Source organism: Drosophila subpulchrella, chromosome X (genome assembly GCF_014743375.2).
Source record: "Drosophila subpulchrella strain 33 F10 #4 breed RU33 chromosome X, RU_Dsub_v1.1 Primary Assembly, whole genome shotgun sequence".
In the NCBI taxonomy this organism is placed as follows: domain Eukaryota; kingdom Metazoa; phylum Arthropoda; class Insecta; order Diptera; family Drosophilidae; genus Drosophila; species Drosophila subpulchrella.
Genome location: NC_050613.1, coordinates 11,033,529 through 11,057,318, shown reverse-complemented (window position 1 = coordinate 11,057,318; position 23,790 = coordinate 11,033,529). Strand labels below are relative to the sequence as shown.

Below are 23,790 nucleotides of genomic sequence, written 5' to 3'. Positions count from 1 at the left end.
CAACTGGCAAAGTGTACCAGCACTCCAAGTTGAATCAGTTTTCAAAAATGTCTCAATTTCCCGCTCTTGGCAGTGTGACCATTGGCTTATCAAGCGACTGATAATATCCGATAAGTACCGTTATCGATAGCCAGAATGGCCATGTCTGGGTATGTTATCAACAATCGATTAACCATTCCCTCTGTTTATATCGAACACACATTAGTTTATTAGCTTAAATTAACTTAATTTAAACTTAGTTGCACGCAAAAGATAGTAACTATAAGTAAATCGTAAATGCGGCTCCTCAAGCCGGCTTGGGTGCATCACGATGGTGAGTTTGCCGTACGCGGAAAAAGCCGGGCTTTCCAATTGGTGGATAATAACCCCTGTTTTCCTGTGTTTTTACCGGCAGACAAGCAGATATTCTCGGTGGATATCCATCAGGATTGCACGAAATTCGCAACTGGAGGCCAGGGCAGCGACTGTGGACGCGTGGTCATCTGGAATCTGCTGCCGGTGCTCTCGGACAAAGCGGAATGCGATGCGGATGTCCCGAAGATGCTGTGCCAGATGGATCAGCACCTGGCCTGTGTCAACTGCGTCCGCTGGTCGCAGAACGGGCAAAATCTGGCCTCCGGCTCTGACGACAAGCTCATCATGATCTGGCGCAAATGCGCCGGTTCGAGTGGCGTTTTCGGCACCGGCGGCATGCAAAAGAATCACGAGTCCTGGAAATGCTTTCACACACTGCGCGGCCACGACGGGGATGTCCTGGACTTGGCCTGGTCACCGAACGATATCTATCTGGCCAGCTGCAGCATCGACAACACGGTGATCATCTGGGATGCCCAGGCATTTCCGCATTCGGTGGCCACCCTAAAAGGACACACGGGTCTGGTGAAGGGCGTGTCCTGGGATCCACTGGGTCGCTTTCTGGCCTCGCAATCGGATGACCGGAGCATCAAGATCTGGAACACCATGGACTGGAACCTGTCGCACACGATAACCGAACCCTTTGAGGAGTGTGGCGGTACAACTCACATTTTGCGGCTCTCCTGGTCGCCGGATGGCCAGTATCTGGTCTCGGCACATGCCATGAATGGCGGCGGACCCACCGCCCAGATCATTGAACGTGAGGGCTGGAAGTGCGACAAGGATTTCGTAGGTCATCGCAAGGCGGTGACGTGTGTAAGGTTTCATAATTCCATCTTAAGACGGCAGGATAACGATGGCAGTCCGAGCAAGCCCTTGCAGTACTGCTGCCTGGCCGTGGGCTCACGAGATCGTTCGCTCTCCGTTTGGATGACCGCCCTGCAGCGACCGATGATTGTCATCCATGAACTGTTCAACGACAGCATCCTTGATCTCTCCTGGGGACCAAAGGAATGCCTGCTGATGGCTTGCAGCGGCGATGGCAGCATCGCCTGCTTAAAGTTTACCGAGGAGGAGCTCGGCAAGGCCATTTCGGAAGAGGAGAAGAATTCCATTATACGGAAAATGTACGGCCAGGGCTATGCCAATGGTCTCGGCAAGAACACCTCACCTATGGAGCATCCACAAAGACTGCTGCTACCTCACGGCGACAAGCCCACTAAGTTCCCACTCAATAACAACAGCGAGGGCAACCAGCGACCCATTAGCAAGCAAACGGAGACCAGGACCAAGGATGGCAAACGAAGAATCACACCCATGTTTATACCCCTCCATGAAGATGGTCCCACATCCATAAGCACTGATATTGTGTCCAGCAGTGGGACGGCAACAACAGCTTTAACTTCTTGCTCGGCGGCGGCCGGAGCGGTCTCTTGTGCTGCTCCCACGGAGAGCGCTGCCACACCCCTAATGCCGCTGGAACCCTTGGTTAGCAAAGCGGATCTGGGTCGCCTGGATTCCAGATTGAAAACCCAACCCGCCAACCAGCGCCGGCAATCGCTGCCCTTTGATCCTGGCCAGACCAGCGAATTGCCACGTTCTCCGCGACTTGAGGAGCACCAGAGTAGTACCAATGGACCCAGCAACCTCAATGTCACGGCCACCGGGAAGAGTGAATTTGTCAAGGCCGCCTTGGACTATCGTGTGCATGTCTCGAATGGTCATTTGAAGACTAATCACGGCATGCTCGCAAAAGTCACCGCTTCGGATTCAAAGGAGATGCTTTGGGAATTCTATGTGGGATCGCCGATAGTCAATCTTAATCTGTGTGGAAAGTATGCCATGCTGTGCTCCCTGGATGGGAGCATGCGACTCATTTCCATGGAGACGGGCTGTCCAGTCTTTCCGGCCATCTCGCTGACCAGTTCCGCGGTGCATTGCGCCTTTGTGAGTCCGAAAAACATTTATATTATGAATTCGTTTTCATTTAGAAATCGAGTCGTGGTAAAGGAAAATCAATCTACCCCAGCTAATAACATTTTATTCCAGAGTCCGGACAACAGTTTGGTGGGCGTGCTGACCGAATGCGGATTGCTGCGGATATGGGACATTGCCAAAAAGGTCATCAGCCTGGCGGCCGGCTGCTTGGAGTTGCTGAACAAACATGGAACGGCCGTGCAGTTCTCGGTTACGGATCAGGGAATGCCGTTGATTGGCTTCCCCAGCGGCAACTCGTACTCCTACTCGACGAGCCTGCAATCGTGGCTGGTGCTGGCCACCAAGGATGCGATCATGTACCACGGCATCCGGGGAACACTGCCCAGGGACATGGACCAAATGCAGCAGAAGTTTCCACTACTCAGCATGCAGGCCAGCAGTCAGAATTACTTTTGTTTCACTGGCGGCATGGAGCTGTACGTAATCAACTGTCCATGCAGCTACAATATATAGTTAACACTATTATGTACTCTTTATATTTTAGGAGGCATTCGGAGAGCTGGCAGCAGAGTGCCAAAATCAGGTTTATCGAGAACCAGATCAAGTTGTGCGAGGCCCTCCAATCGCTGGATGAACTGCAGCATTGGCACAAGATGCTCACCTTTCAGTTGGCCACCCATGGTTCCGAGAAAAGAATGCGTGTGTTCCTGGACGATCTGCTCACCATCCCGGAGCCGGGAATATCTCAGGTGGGTTTGCCATTAAGGATCATCTTTAAGGGATCATGTTGTTTATACACCATATACCTCCATCCCACTCTAGTTCGTGCCAAAGTTGGAGCTAATGCAGTGCGTTCTGGACACACTGAAGCCACATTCCGAATGGCAGCGCCTGTATTCAGAGTACGTGGATTTGCTGAAGGAGTGCAAATCCGAGAGGCAAAAGGATATCTTCGCCACACCCGCCCCACCACAACCGAAGGCAGCCTCGTCGGCGGGCTCATCGCCAGGCGCTGGGCCTATTGGGGATGAGGCAGCCGGCGAGGAGGCCACAGAAAAAGGAGCCTCAGCATCGGCAGGAGGATCACCCACGGCGGTGACAACAGGCACTAGCACCACAACCACCACCACCAGCAGCTCCACTTCATCCTCTGGGTCATCTTCCTCCGGCTCCGGGTCGTCCTCATCTTCCTCATCCTCCTCGTCATCGCTGTGCGTGCCACAGCCTGCTCCTAGTCCCTCCGCCGAGATTCAATCCCTAGACTCGCCCACCGTCTGCCTAGATGATGAGCTGTTGTCGGCCTCATCTTCACTACCTCCGTTGGATGCTTCTCCCGTGGAAATTTCGCCAGCATCCACATCCGGTGGAGCTGCCTCCACATCTCCGGCCGCTTCAGTGGCGGGAGCAGCTCCAGTTTCCAGTTCCAAAGCCGCTGAAATAGATCTGACATGAGACGAAAGACTCCTATCCCTAATAAACCTCTTTAATTGTGTTTATTTCCCTAAGCTATAAGCGTTTAGTGTAAAACCTTTTGTACCGAATTAAATTAGGAACTTTGTAATCTTCCTGCCCGAAAAGAACATCAGTTAGTATGCAAATCATTAAAGTTGAGGTTGAAATTGAAATGATAAAAGCAATTATACATCTTTGTTTTCATTCTCCGATTGGATTTAGCTCTATTCCAAATATAAAAGACGCCTTCTTAGATTTGTACTCTATATTGTGTACTAGAATCGATCGTTACACTAGCGTAACAGTAATATATAATATATAATAGCCAGCGACAACAAATTGGTTGCCTGCCAACAAAGCCATACATTTGTAAATATGTAAACTATATCCGAATATTCGGTCGCAGAGCTCGCTGCTTAGTCTAAACAGTAGAATTATGATTTGCGCATGCATGCTAAATGGGGATTGCCATCCCGCCGGCTGCTCAGAAGTAAATAAGTGGCCATTTGCATGGCCACCGCACATCATCATCATCGTTATCATCAACCATGATCATCCGACGACAGTCGCTGGTGTTGCGACTGCCGGCGCCTCTAGCTATTGGACATTGTAGTGTGGTCCCGGCGTGGGCACGCTCTTCAGCGGCGAATCGAACTCAATGGGCGGTGCCTCGATAACCGGTGTCTCCGCCGCCCCAGTTCCAATCCTTTCCTGCAGCGTTTCGTACAGCTTGTGGATGTGCTCATTGTGGGCCGTCGTCGGCTGCATGGCCTTCATCAAGGTGGCCAAGCGACCGGCGGGCAGCTTATTGTGAACATACCACAGCAGTTTCAGCATGTGCCGAGAGGTCACATTCTCGCGCGTCAGTCCGGCGAAGATGAATTCGTCGAACAGCGTGGTGCAGAAGTCCTCGGTGGCGAACTCCTCGCTCATGGGGATGAGCAAAGCAATCTGCAAAGGAATACCAGGGATTTTAGTAAGATTCTCCTCTAGAAATGTTGTAAAAACTGCTTACCAGCGAGTGCAGGAAGGGATCCTCGTACGCCCGATCGTCCTTGCAGGCGGACAGAATGGCCAGGACGCGCAGCACGCCCACACGATCCTTCAGTCGCGCCGTGTGCAGCGTATAGTACATGGCCAGTATGCTGGCCACGGAACTCTCTTGGATGTACGCCTCCACGGCATCCGGCGCAGGTCCCGAATGCTCAATGGTGGTCAGCGCCGACTCACGCTCATCCGGCGGCAGCTTAGCATGCAAACTGCGGCACTGATCGTCCACCATCAGCGACATGAGGGCGGGCAGAAACTTGGTGACAACCTGGCAGTCCAGTTTGGGCTCCTTAAAGTCCTGCGAATCGATCATCACCCAGGCACTTAAACCCAAGGCCAGCATTCTCAACAGGAGGATGAGTATCTGATTGTCACGCGGCATGCCCTCGTTGTTGATCAAGTGATGCAGTATCTTAATGGCCGACGTGGCCAGGAAGTTGATGGCATACGGATCGCACAGGGTCATGGAGAGATCGCCGAGAACCTGCTCCTGGCCGCGTTTAATGTTATCGAGGAATCCCTGCAGCTCTCGCGAACGCTTAATGTCCACATTCTTCTCCCTTATGCAGGCATCCAGGCACCAGGTGAACTTGTGGCAGGGATCTATCGAGATGATCTCCTGCACCTCGAGATCGTGTAAGGCCATCAGTAGTTCCGCACGCAGCGTGCAATAGTGAACATTGCGGGTGCGCAGGAACAGAGTGCGCAGGAATTGCAGCACCATGTCGTACAGTTTGACACTAGTTCCAATCATATTGGCCAGCTTTTGGACCACTTCGCCCTGCCTTCGCACCTTGGGCGTTGGCTGGAAGAACAGATTATTGAGGTTGGTGTGATCGAACAGGATGTGCTCCTTCTCGCGGATATATTGCGACAGCAGGGGTGATACCTCGTCGCCAAAAAGCGATTGATTATCACGCCATATCTGCCGCTTGACCTCCGTATCCGTATCCGCGTACAGTTCACGATCCCGGACGAGAATCTTGAGGTATTTGTCGTCGATGTGCTGGGTGTTGCGCAGAATGGCCATGACCACCGGACGCAGCGATTTCACCCGGACAACGGGGAAGCTCTTGACCAGCAGCTCCTTGAGCTTCTTGTCCCGCTCGCGCGGCTCCTTCTGGCCCATCTCGTTGATGTGGGCTATCAGCTTGTCGCGCAGCTCCTCCATCAGCGAGGTGTGGAAGTCCAGCCGGCGCACGCCGTGCAAATCGAGTAAAGGCAACATTGGGCGCAGTGAAGGCAGCAAAACACCATTTTCCAGCTGCCATGGAACGTAATAATGATATCCAATTAACAGGTGGACTTAAGATAAATAAATAATCCCATCGGACTTTTCGCGCCCATTTTCGTTGCAACGTAAACAAACCTGGAAACTCTCGATGGCCTTCAGGGGATCCGTGCAGGAGGTCAGGGCCTCGCGCAGGTACGCCTGACCCGGAATATTCACGTCCTCCAGTCCAGTCCCATTGTTATTCTTCGCCGGCGTGCTCATTATCATACACAATTATGCGGCAAATCGAAATAAGGCGAGACGAGAATTTTGCAAGATTGTGTTGTTTTTTTGTTGGCGAGGAGAGAAAAAAAGTAAACGCCGGGTTGCATGTGCGCGGCGTTATCGATGCCTGTTATCGATTGGGCGCTGAGCAACATTGCCTGCATATCGGGATTTGTTTTTAATTAATTTTAACTCATTTTTCTAATTCCTTTTGTTTGAGTTATAATACTTAAAATATGCTTCACCTTAATAATAAATAAAAATGTTTAATAAATTGGAAAGGCAAGCTTTTAACATTAAGGAATTGTTTACATAATATTGGATTTGAAAACTGTGTTTTGGGAAACATCCATTTCTATATTTCCAGATAAACAAAATAAATAAATGAAATAGAATTAAAAAGATTTAAAATACATGGGTAGGTACCTATTAGCCTATTAGTTCGTTTTTTAAAAACAATTTTTAGGGAATTGTCCGTTTTGTTTGTTTTTTTAATTTTAAGTTACATACTATCTGTGAAGGTGGAAGGAATTGTACTTTGTAATTTGAATGCTTTCATTTACAACACTTATATTTTTTTTTTTTTAAAACATCACCATTCAAACGTATCTTACGTCATAAGCCGCAATAAATACAAAACTATAGAACATACTGATTTATTTGTTTATTTTTATTTATTAGCTAAATACTGGACTTTAAGCACTAGCAGCCAAGGCCTTCAGCTCAAAATAATAATGGTACCGGTTCAAAGGACCCTCGCGATTCTGTGACTCGTGACTCCTTGTAAACCCGTGACTGTGAAGACGAACGCCAATTAAGCGATGTGCCATCTCTAGCGCGAAATAAGCAACGCCAAAAAAAAATAGAAAAAAAGCAAAGCAAGAGCATCAAGTGCAAAGAAAATCCGCACAAATTGAGTTAATTCCCGCGGACGAGGACGCTCGCTTCTGGAGGAGATTGCTGCCGCCCGCAAGGAGACTGCCCACGGAGACGGAGATCCTGTCCAGCGGCACACACTCGCTATCCTTGGCATCGAGTGGGCGAGAGTGTGTGCGTGCGTGTTCCGACACCCCAGCCATAAGTGTGTGGGTGCTTGGGTGCGTGTGCCAGTGTGTGCGGGCATCTCGGCGAGAACGAAAGTCGCTCTTTTCCTGGGTAAACAAAAACAAAACACTTGGATGCGAGCAACAGGATCGGGATTGAATTCGGCCATCCCTACTACGGTCTAGGAACAGGATCAACAAAGGACGTGAGACGATTGAGGAGCAACAGTAGCGTCCCCACAGAAGCAACATGTCCTCGTCGACGTCAGAGCGCAAGCGCTACCACAAGGACAACGCGCCCACGGATGACATCCTCACGCTGATCAACCTGGTGCGCCAAAATCCGGCCCTCTACAACTACAAGCTACAGCCGAACCAGCGCCGCCGCTCCGACGTCCTCAACGGATGGCAGGAGGTGGCCCAGCAGATAGGAAGTGAGTGCCAAGTCCTGGCGGGGATTAGCCTGCTCCTTGACCGCCTCTTAGGTTTCCTTCAAGAGTAACTTCCTTGTTAATCTAGTTGAACTTTAGCTGGAGAACGTAGATTAGCTTGGGCTATAAGACATTTTAAGAATTTCAAGTTCTTTCAGGGATCTCGAAAGTAAAAACCTTTATTATGTCAATATCATTGTCTTTTATCGGTTTCTCTCGTATTTTTTCCAAGACCTAGTGGTTATAATCTTAATTTATACCTTTCAATAACAGATGTACCTATTAAAACCACTTGCATTTAGGATAGACTAATTAAAATTGTGATATATATCTGTTATAAAGCCAACCTTTATAGAAGTTGAATATTTAGAGTAATTTAGTATCAAATTTTTTTGAAACCTATCTAAATTATACTTTAATTCCTTTATTTAAGGTATTTGATCTCTAAAAAACTCATTTGCTCGCACCTTTCAAATCATTTATAAATATTTATAAACACCATCTGTCAGTTCTCCAATAGTTACAAACACCTTTATGAATCTGATCCTACAAAGCCACCTTTTGATTCTCTCATTTCGGATCAACTATAAACAAATATACAGAAACACCTTTTGATTCTCTTATTTCGAACTATAAACAAATTCTTTTTGATATCTTATGAACTGCCTTCTAATTTTCCCTAATAAACTCCTTGGCTATCACCTTTCAAATATATTATAATTGTTTATAAATACCACCTGTCTGTTTGCCAATCAACCAGTTTATAAATCTGATCCTACAGAACCACCTTTTGATTCTCCTATTTCGAATCAACTATAAACAAATTCTTTATGGTTTCAAATGAACAACCTTTTCATCACCCTATACCTTTTAATAAATACCACCTGTTAGTTCTTCTGTTTCCACCTTTTGATTCCCTTATTTGGAACTATAAACAAATGCCTAGGATTTCCAATGAACCCTCTTCTAATTCCCCTAATTTTTCCCTTTCCAGACAAGTACACGGTGCAGGAGGTGCGTCGCAAGTGGAAGAACCTGCGGGACACGTTCCACCAGTACCGCCTGCGCACGCCCAAGTACATTGAGGGCCGGCTGTCCAAGTGGCGCTACGCCAAGGAGCTGGACTTCCTGTCGACGGTGTACCAGCCCAAGTTAAAATCACATCGGAACACACAGAGCGGCTATGAAACGAGTGGAGGAGGCGGCGGCGGCGGAGGCATTGGGGGCTCCAATAGCACCACTCTGCCCATTGGAGCGATGCTGCACCTGAAACAGCATGTGGACGACGACGATGACGAGGTGGTGGACGATGATGGGCAGTCGGATCACGATACAACCACCCTGTCCTCGCATCACGGCGCCTCTCAGATCACCCTCGTTAGCGATGAGGCGGAGACCTTCATCCTGACCGCCTACGAGGAGGGCGTTTCGGATGACACTGTCTCGCAGCACCACCACCATCATGGCCACCACCAGCAGCAGCAGCACCATCACCACCAGCCGCACCACCATCACCATCATCAGTCGCAGCACGACGGCAGCATCTCCAGCATTGAGCTCTCCCAGATCACCCACGATGAGGAGGACGATGTGGTGTGCGGTGTCGACGAAGACGACGATGTGGTGGATCACGACGGTCAGATGGATATTGTGAAGCACGAACTGGACGAGGATGGGGCCACCGGCGCCGAGGTGGACTACGAGGAAGTGTGCATGTACGAGGAGGCCAGCGGTGCACATATGGATTGCGAAATGGGCGTGGGCGATGCCGTGGATGGCGGCAGTGATGTTACCCACGGCAAGGAATTCCACTACATCGATGCCCATGAGTTTTGCATATCGGACATCGAACCGCAAACGGTTCGCTCCAGCCAGCATCAGTTCTCGAGCAGCGGAGGATCGGGCAATGCCTCAAACAGTGTCCTGGCCGGTGGCACAGTGGTGGCCGATGGCAAGCTCAAGAATCTCACGCTGGTCACGACCACGTCGGCGGCGGCGGCGGGCGGTGGTTCATCCAATCGTCATGATACCTCGGTGTCCACACAGCAGATATCCCTGGTGGATGTGACCGAGGCGACCAGTACCAGTGTGACGATTTCCAGCACGCCAGCGATTTCTCTGAATGCCGCCACAGTGACCACTACGCCGGCAGCCGCGCTGTGTAACACCACATCCTTCACATCCACGCCGACGGCCACGATCCTTCAGCTGCCCTCCCTGAGCTGCGGATCCGGCCAGCCATTGGCCGTCAGCGCGGCGGCCAGCAGCTCCAACATGCTCATCAAGGAGGAGGAGCTGCATCAGCAGCAACAGGTGGCCCAGGCACTGGCCAAGCGTGATGAGCTGGATCTGTTCTTCGATTTCCTCAAGAAGAAGATGCAGTGCTTCAGCAAGACACAAATCACGCACATTCAGATGGAGTTCCTCAATTGCGTCAGTCGGCAGGAGACGGCCGAGCAGGATGGCAAGGATTAGAGAGACACCGGTTTCCAATCCCATGGCCCTAACACACAACCCCTCCCCACGATCCCTTAGTAGTTGCTTAGTTTTTTCCATGTATAGGATAAGGATTCGTACCGTTTACCAGTTTGCAAGTTCGCGGCTTCCGTGTTCTTCAGTTAGCTTTACCCTTTACCCACGAAAACCAGGAACCCCGAGTCCCAAACCCTTATCCACCCGCCAATCGCGTAAATTATGCATAAATATATAACCCAGCGTTATAAACCATTGTAATTGAATATATGTAAGTGTAAAATAAATCGATTCTCGAAAATTATACAAGATCTGAGGCATTATGGTTCGATATCTTGGTTGCAGTCATAGAACATGCTCTAAATCATGGGCATGTTGGTTTACATTTTTTAAAACCCGAACTAAAAGTTTTATACATTTAAAAGCAACAAAAATTGGCATATAATAGACTAAAATAAGAAGTTTTAAAATGAAATAGATTTAAAAAAATTACAAATTGTTTGCATAATTTTAAACCACATAATAACAATAAGTACTTGCTTTAAAAAAAAACATAGCTACTTTACGAAAACACAAATTATTTGAAAATAAATATATGAAGAAACTCCTTGCTGCCTATCATTACTTAATGCATAAATGGGGTGTTCAGTAGGTCAGAGCTTTTATTCTAAATGCAAGTGAGGCCGAATCCCTGCTCTCCATTAATAAGTCAATTTGCATATGTGATTTTTCGCTTCCCGCGTGGGATTTATTTGGCGCGGCAGTCGTCCGAGGTCCGTTGGCGGATGAAACAAACTTAAACGCAACACTTAGGCTAGTTAGAGGCTGAAGGTTAGCTCGTTAAATATACACATATTTATGCTCACGGAGATCACGCTACCGGCGCAGTGACCCCCGATTGATCCGCCGCCTCGCTGTGCAGCTGGGCAATGTGCTCCGAGTTGAAGTAGATGACGGTGATGGTGATGTCGTCGCGATACAGACGCACAACATCCTTGGGCAGCGTCAAATAGTACGAGATCTTGGAGTGCTCAATCCCATAGTCGGTGGCGCCCAAGGCATGACGGATGAGATGAGTGGCGGCATTCTGGTCCACCGGCTTGCGGGTGAGACCAGCCCTGGAAATCACAATCATAATTAGGATGTATCAGGTATCAGGATGAAATGAACAAGAATACGGACTTCCGCTCGGCCAGCTGCTCGGAGATTCGCTGCAGCGTTATCTCGCCCTCCGGCAGGCGCATCGGTTCGAGGATCTTCTTTGAGTTGATGTGCTCCCCCACCAGGCTGACCACCTCGCTGGGCGAGAGGAAATCCCACAGGCCGTCGCTGGCGATGACTAGAAACTTGTCGTTGGGCCCCAGTTCGTGCTGCTGCACATCGGGGCGGGCGGTTAGGTACGGTGGCGTATAGTAGTTCGGCGCCATTGTCTGTTCGCCGAACATCGGCAGCACCTTCTGCTGCATTATGTCCAGGGACCACTTGTAGCGGAAGTCCCCAAAGGCACGCAACGGCGCCAGCTGGCTGAGCAGCCTGCCATTCCGGATCACCGTCTCCTGCTCCTCCTTGGGATGCTCGGCCAGGATGCGGCGTACCTCGGACATGTTGTCCGTATTGTGCTCGACGTTGAGCTTCTTTGGCTGCCACTGTTGCGTCTGCGGATCGAGGACGCCCAACACGGCGCCGCAGTCGCCCGTGCTGGCCACATGCAGCTGCAGGCCCTCAATGTGCACCAAACAGGCAACGGCTCCTGGGAAATAATAAAATATATTAGGTCTTTATGCATACAAGTAGATCAAACATAAGAATTCGGGGTCTTTAAGTTAGCTTTGCATATGTAAAATATATAAATAAGAATTCCAGAGTCTAATTTTGGAGTAAAAGCACCTAAATGTGCTAAATGGATGGTCTGATCATCAAGGCACAATAAGAATACAGTTCTTAGGCGATGAAGATCTTATAAGAATATAAATTAAGATTTTTGTAAAGCCTTTTAGATGCTGGGGTCTCTAGAACTGAAGAGTTCTCGGTAGCAGTATAGTATGTAAACGATGCATCGGCTGCCTGGTGAAGGCATTTAGATATATATGTACAAGCATATGAGACTGCTGCATTGTTTACAAGCTATAGTAGTCTACTCAACCCACCGGAAAGAGCGACGGTCATGGTGCGCACATCGCTGCTGGCCAAGGCCTCTTGGGCAATATTCTCGTCCAGCTGAAGGAAGGCGTTCTCCAGCTCGCTAGCCACATCCCGCTGCGGCGTCTCCGTCAATTGCTTGATGTACTTGAGGAAACTGGCCTCGTAGATGGGCTTGATCTCGCTGACGAAGTCCACGTTGTCGTTGTGGCACTTGAGGAACGACTGGCTGCTGCAGTTCTGCTTCATCTGCTCCCGGAGCACCTGGCGCGGCAGGGTGGCCGCCGAGACATAGCGCAGCAGTCGCTTGGACACCACCTGGCCGCAGGATGCTCCACCATGCCCATCGAAGATGCCACAGATGAAGCCGTTGCGGTGCAGCAAACTGGCCTCCGTGCGTGAATCCTCACAGGGCGAATTCGATCCCAGCTGGTTTGTCTCATAGCTGCGGATGACACCGTCCACCGGGAAGTTGTAGACGAACTCGTTCTCCCTTAGAACTAGGTTAACCTGCGGAAACAGTTGGAATTAGCATTGGATCCTTTGGCTTTAGCGGGAACTCCCAGGGATATATGTATATTTATCATATACCATATTCAAAGGTATCAATCCTGAGTTCTTTATAAGAATGTTATTATTCCGTGTTTTTATTATATCCCAAATGGCTTTGGTAAAAAAAATTTTGTTTAAATAAATCTAACGAAAGGCCCTAAGGAATTACTATAGCCTACTTTCATCATTACAAGTGTAGAATATTAATGTAAAATCCTAATTTGCAACAAGAAAAATACTAAATTTCGAATGGATTCCATTTTTTGTATTATGGTAATTTTTAGCTTTATTTTAATTTACCAAAATTAACAATAATATTTGTAAGTGTTATAATAACTTGTTATTATGTCTTTTGTTACGAAAATTAAATATATTTTAAATATATGTATAATGTAAATCTCTATTAAGCTAAGGGGTAACCTTTCAGAGAGTTCACTGTACTTTCTGTGAAGGTTACCTGCAGAGGTGAAATCTATAGGGTACTTGGGCAGTCTATTATACAAAGTTTTGACAACTTAATACCCATTATTAACATCAAGTGTTATTTTATTATGGTCCCTAGAATTAAAAATCAAAGAAACCTTATAGATCCCAGATCTTATCTTGTAAGAACTCTCATAAGAAATTGAATGGGTACTTTAACTGAACTATTATGTATCTATAGGGTATTACCAATCCCAGATCTTACATACAATATGGTAACTTCTTAATTGGGGCAGTTAATGGAGTTACCCCTAAGAGATATTAACGGTTCCATATCTTTAATGGATCATAGGATTCTGTTCTATATATGAGATATTACCGATTCCAGATCTTACATCGTATGGACTCAACTGAGGCAGTTGCGGCAGCAGGCGCAGTGCATTCAGACTGAACTCCCGCACATTGGATCGCACGTAGTTGGCGGCGTCGTTCAGCACGAACTTGAACATCTATATGGCGATTTCTATATGCTCTCGCCCCGCTGTGGCTATAATTAACGGTAATAATATTGGTTCCGTAACCGAATCGGGGGAGGCGAGAAGGTGAAGGAGTGGGGGGGAGGAAAAGTCGGAGAACGAGTAGGATTCCGTATCCCGGAAAATCCGACTGATTTACGGACTCCGGCTGCCGGCGGCTGACAAAAAGAAGCTCTTGTTTTCCGAGTGGCCGGCGGATTGTTTGTACATTTGTGTGCTTTGCGAAAAACGATACGTACAATTTCCACGGAAAACAAATGTTAAATGAAAATAGAGTGAGTACTAGGGATGGATTTTTTTTTGACAGAAAACAGCACGGCACGAAAATTACACTTTTGAGCAGGCACAGCTTATATTATTTAACACACGATCCAACGCGAAATATTTGAATTGACTTCTTTAAATGTTAAACTTTAAGAAATGTTTTCTAACAATATGTATTTTGTAGGTCTACATATTTTTTTTTACAATCGAAGACCATCTCTAGTTTGTATTTACAATCGAACAGCTGTCAGACTGACAGTTGGGCGGCGTTGCCAGATCTAAGCATAAGCTGACTTCAGCCGGTAACTGTCTTCAAGCTAAAACTAGCTATAAAAATAAAATTAAAAAAATTGTTATGCTTTGGGACTTTTTACAAGTTTCTTGGTTCAGTCCAGTTATTTTTTATTTAACACAGAGTTCAACATATTTGTTTTCTAAACCTTAGTGATTTAATTATTTATTAATCTGCATTACACATTTTGTTGGTCACGATAGTCCCATTTTTAACCCATTTTTATGTCAAATATTTGTAAGATTCCAATGGCTAGCGGAAAGGCTTTTTCTATCTTAATATGGATAGCTTGTTAACAAAAAACATTTTCGAACTATTTTTGCCGATAGCTACTACCGTTTGGCTACTTTTAACCCCATCGATAGTTTTCACCAATCTGGCAACGCCGCCTTTATCACACACACGCACACCTTCACAGGTTGGCGTGAGAAAAAAACACAAAACAAAACAAAATTCAGAGGCATCTGAATTCGAATTCTCGACTATTTATACTTTAACAACCACCAGCGACGGCCGGGAATTGTGCGTCGCGAAGCCAGGATTCGAGTGGACACCACCAGCCTTCATTTGGCTTCCAAAAACAAAGAGAACCCGAGCCCTAGAAGCAAAACAGCGATTTGCGTCTCAAACTTTTCGTGAGACAGGTTGAAATATTTTGCGGAATTACAGCCGCTAAATAAATCCGTGAATTTCGCCGTTAAGACGACATCTCGAGATGGTGGAACCTATTTTCGAGTATCAATTCCGACTGATTTTAATCGGCGACAGCACCGTGGGCAAGAGTTCGCTGCTCAAATTCTTCACAGACGGCAAATTCGCCGAGGTGCGTATTCTGACCACTGTGCGAGTGCGTGTGGCCCACTGTGCGATCGCCGTGTGATGCAGTTAATGCGTTTATTACATAATTAAGTGATTGCACGGGCCAAACAACAAAAAATAGACAAAGGGAGTGGATTTTCAAAAGATGCTGTCTTAGTCACCTTGTCAGAGTGTGTGTGTGTGTTGGTGTATGCATATGCATGTGTGTGTGGTCGCCTGATAAAGCAGGCAACAACAAAACACAAGGCTGGACAAGGACCAGGGATGCACTAAAAACTAGGGCGGGACATTCAAAATTCATCGAGATATCACCAGTTAGCAGTTTCTTAAATTACAAAAATAAAAAGTTTATATTTTAATAACTCTCTTAAGTAATCCTACTTACTATAAAATAGTCTGAATTCATAAATTAATAATAGGACGGGAAATTCATAAATAACAGATTTATCATCAGTCGAAATTTTTTTTTTAATTACATACATATATACGGAGATTTCAAGAGTCATCTGAATTTATAATTATTAAAATTATTTTTTATAATATAATCAGTATTTGTTATGTTTGTGAATCAATTTGTTCCATATATTTATATGATAATTGTATTTAAAGTTGAGTCACTATTTGGTTCTCGATTAGTTTTAAAATATAAACATTCATTAATAATACCTAAAGTTGTATATCCTTTTTACATATTGCCTTTAAACGATTATATGAGTTTACTTTAGAGAAAATCCAACTAATAATATAATATATGTTTCCACCTTTTAGTTATCTGATCCCACAGTTGGCGTCGACTTCTTCGCCCGCCTTATCGAGATGAAGGACGGCACACAGATCAAGCTCCAGCTGTGGGACACCGCTGGCCAGGAGCGTTTCCGTTCGATCACCAAGTCCTACTACCGCAACTCGGTGGGCGTGCTGCTGGTCTACGACATATCGAATCATGCGAGCTTCGAGCATATACCACTGTGGATGATGGAGGCACAGCGTCACATCGAGCCCCACCGCCCTGTTTTTGCGTTGGTCGGCTGCAAACTGGACCTCATCAATGCGGGCGGCCATCGTGAGGTGTCCACGGAGGAGGCGCAAAAGTTTGCCAAACAACACGGTCTGCATTTCGTCGAGACATCGGCCCGCTCCGGGGCCAATGTGGAGGAGGCCTTTCGCATGGTCACCCAGGAGGTGTACGCCCGCATTCGATCCGGCGAATACAAGGCCGAGGACGGCTGGGATGGCATCAAGTCCGGCTTCTCGCGGCCCAATAGTCTGGACTTCAATCTCTTCGTGGCCGAGCCGGAAAAGTCATCCTGTTGTTGATTGCCCCCCCGACTTTTCCCAATTATTATTTTCAATACTGTTTGTGTACATTGGTTTGTAACGTACGCCCCTTAACCACAAACCCTGTCCCCAAAAAAACACTACTTTGTTGACACTTTTAATCTTGTTTAAATCGCCTAGTTAAGCTGTAAAACCAAATCAGTTACGTATATTTGTACAATGCGTTTTTTTTCTAGTTACTTTTAGTTTTGTTCCTAAGTTAACTTTTAGTTAGGTGACTCATGGAAATTAGTGAATATTTAGTTCGGCCCCCTCTTTCCAAAATAAGTTTATTTCGTCCCTATGATTGGCAACGAGTCACTCGATAAATACGTAGCCAAGTTTCTGTGCTCCTAACTCATACAACACATAACTCCACATACACGAATGGAAAAGCTATACATATACTTGAAATATAAACGTTTTTATTAATACGAATCGCATGGCATTGGTTAATCAAGTTCTGGTAAATATGGGCTTCGTTTTGGTTTCATTTTTAATCTAATCGGTTTGAAGATAATAGTGTACTTTGCATTTTGGGAGTAGTTTTAAAAACGGATGAGTTCAGGTGGAAAATAAATAGTAAACATGTTATTTTATTTCAAAACATCAGTCTGATTTATTTCAACCCAGCAAAGCAGCACGTTCAACAACTACTTTTCCGTAATACTTCGATTGAAGCAGTGCAAATAAAGCAATTTTTAAAATTTCGAATTAGTACTCGCGTATTGAAACCGGAGCCGTCTGGCGATTCTAGTTCCGCTGTACATATCTGGCCTTTATTTTTCTACAAATTACTATCTTTATTCATTTTTCTGCAACATATTTAATTAATTTTAACACAGGACTCTTGAACTACATGTCAAAAACTCAGTATTGACGATTACTTTATTTTTTTTAACACCTTCGTAGTCGAGCTCTAATAATTATAAAATTCTGATAAATATTTGAAATCGCGACAGTGTGGCAACCGCGCAACCAAACATTTGGCAGAGCATCTGGTAACTCTTGTAAGCAATAAAATCACTGAGGGTATTCCCCGAACAGTTGTAAATTCATAAAAATATATGCTAAAAGAGGTTCCCCAAATTCCACCTGCTGTTGGTTATTAATTGAAGTGAAAACCCATTAAAGTGCATAAGGTTTAACAATTCAACAGATGAATTTGCGTGAAACAGCTGACAAACAGCTGATCAAATTCCGCGATTCATCCACCGTTCAGGGAATACCCTTACTATTTGTCTGGGCCTATCGATAGGCCCAGACTTAAACGCCTTCTGATATCGGATCTATCGTTCTTCGATAGGTCGAGACAAGACATAACACCGATATAGAAACGTGTTGGCTTTGAAATTACATAGATTACATCGGTATTTTCGAAATGGGCAACGTGCTAGCGGCTTCCTCCGGCGCCCCAGGCAGTGGCGTCTCAAATTTGGGTCTCGGCCTCCCGGAACCGGCTGCCCTGCCCTCCGACTCCGGCTCCCTATCCGAATCTTCTTCGTCTGCCGGAGGCTCGGATTCCTTTGCCGCCTCCAAGGATGCCCCACTGGAGAATCCTGGCACCGTCGAGGAGCTTCACAAAAAGTGCAAAGGTATGTGGACTTCAGTCAGAAAAACTCGCAGTCCGGCAAAAACCCCGCAAAAGCCCTGCACACCTCTGATGACATAACCTACAACATGCGAGAGCGAGACGGGGCATTTAGGGGTGTTTGGGGGGCACCGGGGGTATTATTATATATTATGTATTATCAGCACTACCTTACACCACCTCCACCGTCCTTCCCCTCTTTCAGATATACAGGCCATCACCTTCGAGGGCGCCAAGATCATGCTGAACAAGGGGCTGAGCAACCACTTCCAGGTGTCGCACACCATCAACATGAGCAATGTGGTACCCAGTGGATACCGATTCGGGGCCACCTACGTGGGCACCAAGCAATACAGCCCCACGGAAGCCTTCCCCGTGCTCCTGGGCGACATCGACCCATCGGGCAACCTCAACGCCAATATTATTCACCAGTTTTCCGCCCGTCTGCGCTGCAAGTTCGCCTCCCAGGTAAGTTCTGGCGGGGATTGGGATAAAGAGAAGGTACAGAAGGTCGAGGATACAACCAAAAGTTATCCCATGGCAGCTTGGGTCTATAAGTTAACCACACTCGGCTGGAACATCCAAAAAAGTCTTGGCAGTCTTGTATTCTTCAGTGGTTTCATGTTGTGATATACCTTCTTTGCTGAAAAATGTTTATAGTTAGTTAAGCTTAGTAAATCCTATTCTCAAGAATAGAATGAATATCATATCTTGACCATATATATCAGAATCTTTCCAACAAGCTTCGACTTTAGTTTAATTGTAATTTCATCATAGCATTGGTTAATTGAACAATATGGTTAGTTAGGTTGAGCTTATTTTATAGTTAAGATCAGCATATTAAAGTTAGGTGATATAGGATGAGACAGAGACTTCTAAAAATGTATTTTCATAGATTTTTATGTTTTATATGTTTTAAGGGAGTTGCATATATTATAAAGCCAACTGCACTGGCCAGAAGTTTCAAAGACAATGTCAGCTATAGACGAGGATAAGGAAGGCGTTTCTATAATGTACAAAGAATTCTTGTCGCCATAACTTAGGAAGCCTTAAGATAAATAATATTATTTATACTAATGACCCCCTTTTGATAACCCATAGATCCAGGATTCCAAGATGGTGGCCTCGCAGCTGACGACCGACTATCGCGGCAGTGATTACACCGCCTCCTTGACGGTGGCCAATCCCAGCATATTCACCAACTCCGGCGTGGTCGTTGGCCAATATCTGCAGTCAGTCACTCCAGCCCTCGCCCTGGGCGCCGAATTGGCCTACCAGTTCGGTCCAAATGTCCCCGGCCGTCAGATAGCCATTGTGTCCGCCGTGGGCCGCTATTCGGTCGGCAACTCGGTGTGGTCGGGGACCCTGGGCCAGAGCGGCCTGCACGTGTGCTACTACCAGAAGGCCAGCGACCAGCTGCAGATCGGTGTAGAGGTGGAGACCAGCCTGCGCATGCAGGAGTCCGTGGCCACGCTGGCCTACCAGATCGATTTGCCCAAGGCGGATCTGGTTTTCAGAGGTGAGTGCATATTTACGAGTATTTCGCTGATAGCCAAAGACTCGCATTTGTGTTTCTTAAGGGCTATTGTTTTCGTGGTTAAAGTAGGGTTTTTATAAAGGGCATGAGTCCCTTTCGCATTTATACAAATTACTCTAATGTTTTACTTCTTTCAGGCGGAATTGATTCCAATTGGCACATCTCCGGAGTTTTGGAGAAGCGTCTGAACCCATTGCCATTCACGCTAGCCCTGAGCGGACGCATGAACCACGTCAAGAACAACTTTAGACTCGGCTGCGGGCTGATGATCGGCTAGGCGAAATCTTTGCGCAGCCAATCCCTACTTCAGCCTCAGACCCCCAGCACACACACATCCATTGTAACTTTTTCACATCATCCGCTAACAACAAGAACAACAACAAACAAAGAGATATATAAATCTGCTAGCAAACGTTTTTTATGATGATCTGTCGATTGTGTGTATAAAAAATGCCTTGCATCACGAAAAAGGCGGCCAGCAGGGATCTGGAATCCTATGGAATGGCTTTTATTCTTTGATCCATTATGTTACCAGTGTGCCACTGTTCGTCGTCCGTCGTTAATCGCCAATTTCCCCCACTGACAGAGTCATAAACGCGGAGTTCAAAATACAAGAGAGAAAAATATTCCACAATTATTATAAATTTCTGCACTAAACACACAAAGCAACACACCCACACACACACATCCAAAACTACAACAAGAAACTGTCACTGTACACTTTAAGTTGTTTCCTAAACGTACGCATTTATTTAGAACAACCAGCTATTTCCTCAAAGCAAAAACATTAAATGAAAAACGATAAGCAGAGACAACAATAAATGCGTATGAAATGTATGTTACGAACTATTAAATTGGTAACAAACTGCTTTAAGTTTATAATTTATAAATTTACAATTAGTTCTAATAACAAATTCTTTGTTAAATCAACTTTAACTACCTTTATCGCGTGAAAGAATTAGGCAGAATTAAAAAATAGAGACGGCGCCGAAATGTTGTGAGGGAATATAAAAAACCAAACAAATCAAACTCCCTAAAAAATTAAAAACCCAAACAATATGTTAAACATGTGAAATATTAAACTTACATTGTAATTTACCCGTTCCCAAACAAGAACCATAAAAACAACAAAGAAAACCAGATGATAAAATAGGTTTTAGAAAAAATAAACAATTTAAAACAAATGTTTGACAGTTTTGTTTGCTTTCAGGGTACTTTGGAATAATTTTCTAGATTTTTCTATGAAATAATCAGATGGTCTGCCATCAAGTTTTGGAGTTGTCTGATTAGATAACAAGTCGCACTTGAAAATGTTGCCATTTTTATTATCACTTAATGGGTTAATTAGTCTTTAATAGTTTAATAAATTGTTTGATGTGTTTTTTTTTAGGCTTGTGTATATAAAACTATTCATTTATTATTTAAAAAAAAATATAGTTGAGAGTAATCAGAGCAAACGTTGGAGCATCTACAAAAATGTATCTGTGATTATAGTTTTCTTTAATGCAGTTTTGGATTTGATGGGGAGTTTACATTAAATTAATATAATATATATAAATGTGGAATAAATATATAAAATTGCTTTGTGTTGTGAGTCTACGTCAAAGTGCGTACTAAATTCCATTTTAAATTAGGGTTTCCCTAAAAGTTGACCAGCACTTCAGGCTAAATTTCGCGTAGAATCATTATTGGCACCACATGTTGTGGACAAAAGCAACAGTAACAAGTACATTGTGTTGTCATTTTCTCATTTGTAGCGCAGAAGTCAAAAAGTCGGTGAAAAACAATCTAGAAGTTCAGATTTGGTGGGGACATTTTGATATCTGGAAATTTATAAAGTTATAAATTGGATTGATATATGAAAGGATATTTTATGCAAAAGCACCTTAACTTTATTTGATGTATAATGCAGTTCTGACTTAAATTTCCCTACAATATGGGTGTTAAACTACAGGTTTGCATGGCTAAGTGTGTTTTTGATTTCTTGGTACTTGATTTACATTTTTAAATTTTAATTGGAGACTTTAAAGTCAGATCTACCCATAGATACCCTAGTGTTATGACAACAACATACAAACTTTGTTCAATCAGGCATAGTTGCGATTCGTTTGTTGTTGTCGCTTTGCAAGTGCAGTAGTCGCAATATTGTTTAGATAAGAAAATGTTGCCACACTCACACACAACACAAACACACACACACATGAGGTGCTTTTCCGCTTTTCCTGCTTTCCCCGCTGTCTATCAAAATGGTTTTTGCTATGCACATTTTCTTTTCGCCTTTCTCCATCCTTTTTGCCAAATGCAATTTGAACTTTGGCAAAAAGCGGCCGCTTTAGCAAAGTTCTCCCTGCAGCCCCTTCCCTAACCCCTTCTGGTCTCCTTCCTAACAACATTCCCTACCCCTTCCCAACCCCTTCCCTACCCCTTCCCTACCCCTTTTCCTGGTCATGCCATTTGTGCGATAAGCAGGACAGCGACTTTCATATTTTGTGAAATTTTCAGCGTTTCCTTTTTCCCCCAGAGAAGCTCCATTCCCATGTTAGTGGGCTGTGCAGATAGAACAAATATTGGAGAATTTTTTTTAAAAGAACTAAAGCTTAAAAATATTATATGAAAAATATTTTTGTTAATATTTAATTTTTATATATTTTTTAAAATGTTTTATTATATGTTTTATTAAACTTATAATATTTTTGCTTATATTGAAGCATTTTTTTTTGGATTCGTTAAAAAATTGTATTTAAAAAGGAATTGGGTATTGAGCAATAATATTAAAAGCCACAAAAATCACAAGTGTTTTTATATTACTTATAAATGTAATTTTATGTTTTTAAAAGTATGCTATAATAAAATAGCAGTCGATTTTCCAAAGAATTCAATGTACTTCTGAGTTTGAAATATATTGTTGCATACTTTTAGGCACCCAAATATCTATCATTTTTCTCCTTTTTGTGTAACATTTCAACAAGTTCTAATATATTTTTTCCGGTGCTCGCATTATGTAAGCCGCGAAAGCTGTTTTCCAATTCAATTGTCCCAAACCACAGACTCCACTCATGGCCAAGACAAAGGAAATTTGTGTCAAAAGAAGAGCGGACTTGGCCAAGTGGGGCCGGCAAAAACTCATTAACATATAAAGTAGCCGAGCGAATTGCACAGACAAATCTGGTAACTAATTACGCAACAGACGTCCAGAGCCACAGGATCCTGACATGGCTCATAAGGCAGGACCTCGAGAGGAGGACTTAAGCCAAGTGCTGGCCAAACTGCCCTGCTGAAGTGTTTATTCTCCTTTTCTCCAGCTGGTCAAAAGAGGAGCTTAGCGAGTAATTAGCAGCTCATCCTCATTCTTTCCGAGCTCAAGATTGTTGGCGGATTGGATTTTAAAGTTTAATCAAGATAGTATTATAACCTATTTTGACTTTAAATAAAAATACAATTTGAAGTAGGAAAAATAGAGATAAAAAAGCCTCCATACCTTTTTTGAAACTGTATTACCTTATCAGATCAAATTGTTATTTATTAACTAATAATTTTAACGCACCCTTTCTTTGTGAAAATAAATGCCAAATTGAATATATTAATGAAGCAATAGGTCATAAAGGTGCCTAAAAGTATACAGTGAAAAAATAATGTAGTGTTTCGTGATGAATCTATAGAAATGAATATTGTTTTTACCTTAAAATTGTACCACGCCTTTCCTTTGTGAAAATAAATACCAAATTAAAAATATTTATGAAGCAATAGGTCATAAAGGTGTCGAAAAGTATGCAGTATTTTTACTGGCTATCGTGTTTCTGGATGAATCCATAGAAAACAAATATATTATTGCATACTTTTAGTCACCTTTATGGGTGATTTCAAAGCCCTATCGATTTCCGTGGCACCGCAAAAATAATATTGTTGCTAAGAGGCCACACAACTTTTACAGCATTTAAATGCAACCGCAATATTTATTGCATATTTTTGGTCTTGCATGAACAAACTGAGTGTCCTTGATGCGAATTCAACTCATTTGAAAGCCTGCAGCATTCTCGTCAGTTGTTTGCTTAAAACAAATTACAGCCAGGGTGAGAGAAATT

At 44.5% G+C, this 23,790-nt stretch overlaps 6 protein-coding genes across 7 annotated transcripts; 4 read left to right on the top strand and 2 right to left on the bottom strand.

The window, feature by feature from the left end:
- Nucleotides 1-172: 172 nt before the first annotated feature.
- On the top strand, nucleotides 173-3,917 carry LOC119556627 (protein HIRA homolog). The gene is made up of 5 exons (XM_037868950.1): nucleotides 173-313; nucleotides 395-2,301; nucleotides 2,404-2,768; nucleotides 2,837-3,041; nucleotides 3,115-3,917. Exons 1-5 carry the CDS (start codon nucleotides 277-279, stop codon nucleotides 3,742-3,744), a joined length of 3,144 nt encoding a protein of 1,047 aa, XP_037724878.1. The 5' UTR covers nucleotides 173-276; the 3' UTR covers nucleotides 3,745-3,917.
- Nucleotides 3,918-3,991: 74 nt separating this feature from the next.
- Nucleotides 3,992-6,375, bottom strand: LOC119556628 (negative elongation factor B). The gene is made up of 3 exons (XM_037868951.1): nucleotides 6,164-6,375; nucleotides 4,760-6,058; nucleotides 3,992-4,695 (listed from the first exon to the last, which is right to left on the bottom strand). The coding sequence occupies exons 1-3, from the start codon at nucleotides 6,293-6,295 to the stop codon at nucleotides 4,342-4,344; spliced, it is 1,785 nt and encodes a 594-aa protein (XP_037724879.1). The 5' UTR covers nucleotides 6,296-6,375; the 3' UTR covers nucleotides 3,992-4,341.
- A 683-nt stretch (nucleotides 6,376-7,058) lies between these two features.
- On the top strand, nucleotides 7,059-10,845 carry LOC119556517 (lateral signaling target protein 2 homolog). The gene is made up of 2 exons (XM_037868789.1): nucleotides 7,059-7,769; nucleotides 8,761-10,845. Exons 1-2 carry the CDS (start codon nucleotides 7,586-7,588, stop codon nucleotides 10,239-10,241), a joined length of 1,665 nt encoding a protein of 554 aa, XP_037724717.1. The 5' UTR covers nucleotides 7,059-7,585; the 3' UTR covers nucleotides 10,242-10,845.
- A 114-nt stretch (nucleotides 10,846-10,959) lies between these two features.
- LOC119556518 (pyruvate dehydrogenase [acetyl-transferring]-phosphatase 1, mitochondrial) lies at nucleotides 10,960-14,381 on the bottom strand. Of its 2 annotated transcripts, none has more exons than XM_037868790.1 (4): nucleotides 13,748-14,381; nucleotides 12,386-12,887; nucleotides 11,421-11,988; nucleotides 10,960-11,356 (listed from the first exon to the last, which is right to left on the bottom strand). In XM_037868790.1, exons 1-4 carry the CDS (start codon nucleotides 13,859-13,861, stop codon nucleotides 11,110-11,112), a joined length of 1,431 nt encoding a protein of 476 aa, XP_037724718.1. In that variant the 5' UTR covers nucleotides 13,862-14,381; the 3' UTR covers nucleotides 10,960-11,109. The 2 variants fall into 2 exon arrangements, with proteins under 2 accessions (XP_037724718.1, XP_037724719.1); XM_037868791.1 differs by lacking the exon at nucleotides 13,748-14,381 and adding an exon at nucleotides 12,969-13,081.
- A 469-nt stretch (nucleotides 14,382-14,850) lies between these two features.
- Nucleotides 14,851-17,018, top strand: LOC119557801 (ras-related protein Rab-39B). Its single transcript, XM_037870704.1, has 2 exons — nucleotides 14,851-15,267; nucleotides 16,032-17,018. The coding sequence occupies exons 1-2, from the start codon at nucleotides 15,160-15,162 to the stop codon at nucleotides 16,578-16,580; spliced, it is 657 nt and encodes a 218-aa protein (XP_037726632.1). The 5' UTR covers nucleotides 14,851-15,159; the 3' UTR covers nucleotides 16,581-17,018.
- A 469-nt stretch (nucleotides 17,019-17,487) lies between these two features.
- LOC119557438 (mitochondrial import receptor subunit TOM40 homolog 1) lies at nucleotides 17,488-20,833 on the top strand. Its single transcript, XM_037870200.1, has 5 exons — nucleotides 17,488-17,590; nucleotides 17,887-18,175; nucleotides 18,377-18,639; nucleotides 19,273-19,690; nucleotides 19,846-20,833. The coding sequence occupies exons 2-5, from the start codon at nucleotides 17,962-17,964 to the stop codon at nucleotides 19,983-19,985; spliced, it is 1,035 nt and encodes a 344-aa protein (XP_037726128.1). The 5' UTR covers nucleotides 17,488-17,590; nucleotides 17,887-17,961; the 3' UTR covers nucleotides 19,986-20,833.
- The last annotated feature ends 2,957 nt before the right edge of the window (nucleotides 20,834-23,790 follow it).